The 8,240-nt window shown below is 34.7% G+C and overlaps 1 protein-coding gene across 2 annotated transcripts; it reads left to right on the forward strand.

Moving 5' to 3' along the window:
- The first annotated feature begins 717 nt into the window (after positions 1 to 717).
- On the forward strand, positions 718 to 6,838 carry LOC101266682 (rhomboid superfamily protein). 2 transcript variants are annotated; one of them, XM_010313898.4, is made up of 13 exons: positions 718 to 856; positions 2,217 to 2,382; positions 3,224 to 3,527; positions 3,783 to 3,815; positions 3,908 to 3,999; positions 4,161 to 4,234; positions 4,845 to 4,939; positions 5,025 to 5,100; positions 5,456 to 5,625; positions 6,096 to 6,147; positions 6,226 to 6,282; positions 6,408 to 6,482; positions 6,566 to 6,838. In XM_010313898.4, the coding sequence occupies exons 1-13, from the start codon at positions 833 to 835 to the stop codon at positions 6,569 to 6,571; spliced, it is 1,224 nt and encodes a 407-aa protein (XP_010312200.2). In that variant the 5' UTR covers positions 718 to 832; the 3' UTR covers positions 6,572 to 6,838.
- The last annotated feature ends 1,402 nt before the right edge of the window (positions 6,839 to 8,240 follow it).

An 8,240-nucleotide genomic window follows, 5' to 3' on the forward strand; every position in this document is an offset into this window, starting at 1 on the left:
TGGGATGCAACTGAGGTAAATGCCTTTAAGAAGTATGCCGGTGAAAGTGTTTGCTTAAGAAAGTTGTACAATTATGACTTTTCTTTTTTTGTGTATCGAATTGTTCAACGATTGCGAATTTAGCGATGGTGATGAAATCGGGCTATATTGAGATCCTAGATCTTCATGTTTAATGTTCAAATTGCTTTCTCAGATTCTTGCTTAGCGAAAGGTAAGTCTTTCCATTATCTCATTGGAATTAGTAAAGTAAAACCTCTTCCTTGTTTGTACTTATCCCTTTTAGAATTTATTTTATTTTCAATAAAAGTATGCTATACACTTTATCCGGTGGTAAATTTGCTCAAAGATAAAATAAAAATATAGTTGTAATAGTTGAATATTTAATTATTTGCACCTATAAAGTATGATGAATTCTTCGAATTCCCAATTTAGTTTGTGTTAAAAAGAAATAATGATATATTTATTTGAAAATGAGTATTTTTGACCCATTAAATAACAATAAAAGTATTGTTGTATCAAAGTATTAATAATAAGACCATTTTTGGACCAAACTACAAGCGGAGGAGATTATTATTCCTTTCGTATAGTTTAAGAGCATTTTAAATTTAAAAATTTGACTGTAAAGACATTTTTGAGCCAAATTATAAACAAGGACATTTTTTTTCTTTCACATAATTTAAATAATAATATAATGGATTCGAATCGGACATTTTATCATAGACCCGACCCGGAAAACATGAGTATATATAATATGTACTCTTGAGTTCTATACTCTACCTGAAGAAAAATTGGAAATCTCTGAAGAAGAAGAAGAAGAAAAAACTCAGCGAAAATGAGACCAAATATTGTTTCTGAGGTATTGTTTTTCTCATTATTATCATACTTAGATCTATAAGTTGTTCATATTGTATGTACTGAAATGTCAATGTAGATGCTAGGGTTTTGATTGAAGTTAGGAATTTGGTGAGGTCTTAAATATGTAGTGAAAGTGCTTTGATTTTTGAGTTTTGAATCTCTGATCATGTTATTTATGGAGAAATAGAGTTAATTGAGGTTAATTTTTTAGCTTCATTTGGAAATTATAGTGATTTTCATGATGGGGAAGTTAGAAAAGTGGTGTGATTTTAAAGGTGTTGAGGAAATGCTTGGTTTTTGAATTCTGAAGCTCTGATCATGTTATTTTTGGAGAAAAGAGTAAATTGAGGTTAACTTTTAGCTTCATTTGGAAATTCTAGTGATTTTCATGATGGGGGAGTTAGGAAAGTAGGGTGTAGTGGAAATGCTTGATTTTTTATTCTGAATCTCTGATCATGTTATTTATGGAGAGACAGAGTAAATTGAGGTTGTTATTTTAGCTTCATACGGAAATTATAGTGATTTTCATGATGGGAGAGTTAGAAAAGTAGTGGCTTGATTTTTTATTTTGAATTTCTGATCATGCATTTATGGAGAAATAGAGTAAATAGAGATTATTTTTAGCTTCATTTGGAAATTATATGGGATTTTCATGATGGTTAAGTTAGTAAATGCACTGGGGTTTTAAAGATGTAGTGGAAATGCTTGATTTCTGAATTCTGAATCTCTGGTCATTTTTATGGAGAAATGGAGTAAATAGAGGTTATTTTCTTAGCTTCATTTGAAAGATCTTCATGACAAGGAAGTTAGTTTTCATTGTTGGTCATTTATTGAGGGACTATTTTTGGGAAATGGGGGTACTCTGTTTAGTTTATGTAACTGCAACGCATGCAACATAAAATGATGATAGTACGATCAATTTCAGACTATGTTGTTGATTTCAGCTGGCAACTATGACCTTTCAGTTTGGGTGGGCACAAGTAGACACTTAGTTTATGTATAAAATTGAACAAATAAACACATTCATCCTACATGAAAATTTTGTGTCCTACTTGATGTCCTATATGTTTATGTCAGACAGGACATGTGTGGCTTCTTATTCAATTTTATACAAGATTATATGTGCACTCCCAAAGTTGGACGGCGTAGTTGTTCGCTAAAGCCAAGTTAAGGGTCATATTTATGTATTATGCCCAAAAAAGAAGAGAACTTGTACTCTACAAATTCCTACATTAAACAACTAAAATGTCACATATTTCTTAATACTTCATAATGCCTAGCTTGGACATTGAAAGCAAGACAAGAATCTGTGGGAGAAGTAGCTTTTACGTTAACTCTAACTTGTTCCAATTTGTTTGTAGGCGGGACTACAGACAAGGATGGGACAGTGGTGGGAAGGAATTCCTATCCTTACATCTGCAATAGTGGTTGTTTGTGGGATAATATACTTGGTTTGCCTTCTGGTTGGGTATGACTCATTTGCTGAAGTATGCTTCTGGCCATCTGCTGTAATTTCTCGATTTCAAGGTAGGTTCACTTATAGTGCTGTTTTTCCTTACTTAAAAAAACAAGGTGTACATATATAGTGCTGCTGATACATTAAAATGTGCCTTTTAAAAAGAAATTCTGCCTGCACTCAAATTACTCTATTCTTAGTGGAAAGACTAATTTGATGGAATCTTGTCAACTATTTGAGGATAATTATACATTGCTATTGCTTAGTGATCATTGATGAGTTGTTTGGGGGGTGGTTTCACTTAGAGTGCTGTTTTTCCTTCCTAAAAAAACAAGGTTTGCATATATAGTGCTGCTCATACATCAAAATGTGCCTGCACTGAAATTGCTCTATTCTTAGCTGAAAGATAAATTTGATGAAACTTGTCAACGATTAGGATAATTATACATTGCTATTGCTTAGTAATCATTGATGAGTTGTTTGGGGGAGTGGGGGGAGCAATGTGGCTGAGGTGGTTATTTGAGTAGGAACTACTTTCTGCCTATCAATTGATCAATGTCTTTAGTTGTTCACTTTCTTTTGAAGACTTTGTAACCTTACTCTTTCATGTAATTTTACTCATCTCTTCTCATGCATTTGCCACGCGTGGCTTTGAATTGATCAATTTCTTTAGTGGACCTATGAATGAGCTATCTTTCTTGCTTAGTTTCGAACTCATGATACATAGCCATTTTAATAATTTTCGTATTTGTCATCCACTACTGATGAATCACGTAATTCAACTTTGATTTGCTGGCTTGGTAGTGCATGCAAATCTTTTTGTGGAGCTATAATTTTGATGTCATTTCTTCCCTTTGTCATATTTAGCACATATTTTTTGACATTGATTTTAATTTTGTGTTTCTGTTGCAGTTTACAGGATTTTCACCTCAATTCTGTTTCATGGTTCTCTACTGCATGTTCTGTTTAATATGTTAGCTTTGGTCCCTTTGGGTTCAGAGCTGGAGAGGATTATGGGATCAGTGCGCCTGTTATATATAATTGTTCTGTTGGCCGTTAGCAATGCCTTACTCCATCTTCTTATAGCATTGTTTGTTGCCCATAATCCCCTTCATCCTTATCCATACTTTATGGACGAATGTGCTATAGGTTTCTCAGGGATCTTATTTTCAATGATTGTGATGGAGACAAGTCTCAGTGGGGCCCAAACTAGAAGGTTTGTTGCTTTCCTGTTTTTGGATCAGATTCTTCTTAAATCATTAAATTATTATTTTTCCTTCTTCCCTTCCCTTTGTACAAGTTTGGAATTCCTTTTATAAATCAGTGATCTTGTATATGCATGTCATATATGAGAATAGATAGATACACAAAAAATTATTCGACATTAGATGTGAATGGTTACATTAGATCAATTATTACTTATTGGAATCATGAGTTTGCTAATGTGAGTGTGCCTTTTGTCTTTTTGCAGTGTGTTTGGGCTTTTTAATGTGCCAGCTAAATGGTAACTAGTTTACTTACCGATAATTGTAAGTTTGTTTTATTTTTTTTACTGTGTGCGTCTTATGCTATAATGTTTGATTATTTTTTCACTAGGTATGCATTGATCTTACTGGTGGTTTTTCAGCTTGTTATGACTAATGTCTCTTTACTTGGACATCTTTGTGGTATTTTGTCTGGATTTGCATGTAAGTTACTTCCATTATGCTGGACCCTCTTCAAGTTTTTCAAATTCTATTCTATGTTATTTTTGGTATCATGATAATTATATGAACAATCTTTATATATTTGTGGTCGCTTAACTTATAATTTTTTTTTCTTTTTTCCTTCTTTTTCTTGATGGTACCAGATACATATGGATTGTTCAATGTCTTAATACCTGGGACATCTTTCTTCTCGGCTATTGAATCTTCCACTTGGCTAGTAAGTTCCTAAGAAACGATATCAAGATATTCCAATATTTCTTATTGGACCACTTGCGTGTTCAACTATGCTGATTCTGCTTCTTTTAAGTCCTTATGCTGATGCTATATGTTCTCTACTATAAAATCCCAAAAACAAGTTTCTAAATAGGCCTTATTATTTCTCTTGTTCATTCTTTTCTCAATTGTTAAATGTAAAATCTGACTGGAATAACAATCAAAAGAGTGTAGAAGAGCCCAATAAGTTGATAAGCAAAGACCAGTAATTAACGAACTCCACGAGACTTATATTTTATAGCTGTAGAAAAGAATTAAAAATATAAGGCATTTACCTGTGCCCATTTTCACAAAAAAGTGAATGGGGTATCTTTTCTCCCTTTTGATTGTGAAACCAGTTATGTTCCTTTGGGTTATGTACATTTAACTTGAACAAAAGAGAAATTGTTTTCTTATATTGAAAATTTGGATTATCATATAATACATTTTTAGTGGTTGAGCATGCTTTCTCCAAGGCATATCAAAACCCTTGCCCACCTTAAAATTTCATTTGTTTGGTTTCAATAGCATAATGAAATTTGCAAAATACTTATATATTTCTCTCTTCTCGGCAGTCAACTTGTGTGAGGAGACCAAAGTTTATTATGTGCACTGGTGGTAATGGTGCAGGATACCTACCGACACATTCAAATCAAACAGTGACCTCCAGGTAGATCTTGTTCTTTACTTAAGTCGATTCTTACTGGTTAAATCTGAGCATGTCCAAAAGTAGTGACGGTTCTTCCTTTCAGAAGTGGAGTGCTTTCTGGAAATATTTGGGAGAACCTTTCTTCGTGGATGCCACAGAGAGAGAGCTCTCTCTCTGCTCAGGTATGACAGATTATTGAAACTTACTCATCCGATATGTCCCATTGACTGGTTAGAAAGAGTTGAGAGGCTTCCTTTTCTTGTCAGCAGAAATTTCTTTTCTTGTTAAGTAGAGTAGATATGCAATGGCGCTTGATCTATAATGGGTTGTGAACAAGGAGGAATTGATACCATTTTATCTGTGTATTGATGAGTCTCTCATATGTATCAATCAACCCTTCTCTTGAAGAATTTTCAACTGCACAACTGCTTAATAGACTTACCTAGTTCTCTTGTCTGTGTGGCCTAATGTATAAATAAGAACAAAAAACATGGATTATAATGAAGTAGTTAATATATTACTTTGTTCAAATTGCAGCCGGTGACAGATGATAGCAGGTTTCCTGGGAGAGGAAGAACTCTGAGTTCCCAGACCACCACCACTAATCATGATTCAACGTTACAGGCTAGGCTCCTGGATGGTAGCAGCAGCCCTGAGCGTAGTTCACCTACTGCTACAATAGGTGGAGAGCGGAGCTTAGCTGGAAGGTGCTAGAAACAGACTGTTGTTACATGCTAAATTGTTAATACTCATATATCTGTTCTGTATTTGACTATCATTGGTTGGTGCACTAAGATAGATCCGTTTTAGTTATATTTTCATGTGATGCTGAAACTGCTCTCCGATTGAACGGTTTGCTGTAAACAAGGTGTTTAAATTGGTTGATCCAGTAACCAAGTTTAAGTTATATCGCTACGGAAAGGAAAAGCTGGATTTTCTTCAATCCGTTCATAAAATACAATTCCTATGATTTTTTTTTTCTCTGTATAGTTTCTTCTGGATAATCTGATTTCTATCTTGATCAAAGTAAAGCCTCCAATTACCATAATTACCTGGCGTTCTTATTGTGGGTCGAGCTTGAATGTTTGATAGCTCAACTTTATTGTTAAAACTAAGAGCTTGGTGTCTGTGATTTGCTCTAAACACAGTTATATTTTGATTCTGTGTGACATCTCAGACTATCAGCAGTTGATACTACCACCACAGCTACAAGACCGCTAGGACAGCAGGTATATGACCTGAACTTGGACCACTTGCTAAGTGTTTATGTTTATTATCGTTAGTGCTAAAGTTATTTTTGCATATAGGCTTCCATTCCCTCAGATGAAGAAGTTCAGAAACTTGTTGCAATGGGTTTTGAGAAGGTACAGTTGTTTGAATGCATCACTTCCTTATAATTTGAGGAGCACAAATATTATCACTTATCACAGCTTTCTGAGATATATCTTGCAAATTAACTTCTAGATCGCTAATAGTCTTGATTTCTCAGACACAAGTAGAAGTTGCACTGGCTGCAGCCGAAGGGGACTTGAATGTTGCTGTGGAAATTTTAATGAGCCAACAGGTACTTCTTTTCGGGTGTTATTAATCGCAGTCATAAAGGGACTCGTCATTCTTAACGAATCTTTCAAAATGCCTCATATGCAGGGTTAATATGAAAGGATATAACATCAAGATTTGACTCAAAAAGCCGAGGCTCTGCAAAACTAGTAATCTAATTCCTCGAGCCCTCGTTGTTTTCCTCTTCTTTTTGGTTGTATATAATCTTACAGCAAATTTACACAATTCTTAGAGAGATGGAAGACCTTCTTAGTGTGTGATTTACGCCTAATCCCCATAAAACAGAGATGAATTGTATATCTACCTTCATGATTTTAGATGCTGCAATATCAATGAATCATTTTATATTTTCTTAGCCTATACCCAATGTGAGAATGAGTCCTTTTTCTCTTCTTTTAATTACAATCCCGTGCTAGTATAACTCACTGCCTATCAGTTATAATATTATAGACTAAAAACACTGCTAAATGAGCCCTCGGGGTTTTGGTTCCACGCGGCAAAAGATAGAACAACGCCCGTGGTGTATGATTGATCCTACATGACTGTGAATCTTGATAGTGAACCAAGTTTGATCATAGTTTCCATTTATGGATTATACCGAGTATGTTATTGTTATAAGATTAGATAGATCGTACATTGTAAGTTTGAATCTTGATAGTGAACCAACCACACACCAGTGCTGGTGAATCCTCTTCCTAAATCCTAACTATTTATAAACATATACAACACCATACTAGTGTATCTCGTTAGTGGCATACGGAGAGGATGGTGTTTATCCGTCTTCCCTTTACTATAGGAAGATATAAAGAAGTTGTTTCCGATAGATACGAGTAAAATGTTTGAAATTAAATGTCCCTTCCCACATCGTTTTAGTGAACTATTTTAATGCTCTTAATATGTAACTCTCAGGCATAAACAGAGCAATCAGATCACATGTTGACGTGAATGGGCTATAACCCATCCTATGGATGGGTCAGGCCCAGGAAAGTCCCTGGACCCATAACCGCAGAGATGCGGGCTCAGAAATGAGTTATGCTTCATGTGCTGGAATCCAAAACTCATAAATGGTTTTGGGCTGAGACGAGGTGGAGCCTATGATTCCGGCCCATGAAGCCCAATTGGCCAATAAAACAGTTATTCACGTGGTCTAGTTAAAAACCTAGATTAACTCAACGGGGCTTACAATCATGTGGTCATTCTTTTCTTTTTTTTTATGTTTTTTTATTTAGCATTTGAATTTATTGACAATTATTTCGACAGACTATAGAGATTTTAAACATCGAATAGGTATCATTTACTTCATTATTTTGTTTTATGATTTTGTAGATACAACATGTAAAGTTTAGTGACCATATATGTATCTCATAAAATTGATCTTTCACTTATCCCGGAGAAAAAGTAATGATGGTATCTAGGAAATAAGTATCGGCTAACTCTGTGCCAGTAGTCGCGGTAAAAAGAAAGCAAGCAACAATTCAATCTACGCATACCATACTCCCTCTGTTCTTCTCCTAATGGGCCAACTCGAAATGGATCAATTCGAGAAAAGGGTTGCACAAGGACACTTATCACGAGAAGCAGAGTTTGATAGTGAAATTCAAGATTAGGAGTACTGCAAAACATCAAACTTTGGTTGATTGTGAAATAGAGAGATGACTTCTGTTGAACTCTTTCCTTTACATGAAGGGAATGAATGCCTTAATGAAATGAAATCCGAGATCCAAGTAGATTAGGTGTTGCTGAGTATCAAAAACTCATTAAT

The sequence above is a fragment of the Solanum lycopersicum genome, chromosome 10, assembly GCF_036512215.1.
Source record: "Solanum lycopersicum chromosome 10, SLM_r2.1".
Classification (NCBI taxonomy): Eukaryota; Viridiplantae; Streptophyta; class Magnoliopsida; order Solanales; family Solanaceae; genus Solanum; species Solanum lycopersicum.

What these genes read in the sequence shown, in the direction of transcription:
- LOC101266682 (XM_010313898.4), top strand. Translation starts at nt 833, where the DNA reads ATGAGACCAAATATTGTTTCTGAG. An exon ending in TTTAATGTGCCAGCTAAATG is followed by an intron (nt 3,816 to 3,907) that starts GTAACTAGTTTA and finishes TTTTTTCACTAG; the next exon opens with GTATGCATTGATCTTACTGG. An exon ending in TATTTTGTCTGGATTTGCAT is followed by an intron (nt 4,000 to 4,160) that starts GTAAGTTACTTC and finishes TGATGGTACCAG; the next exon opens with ATACATATGGATTGTTCAAT.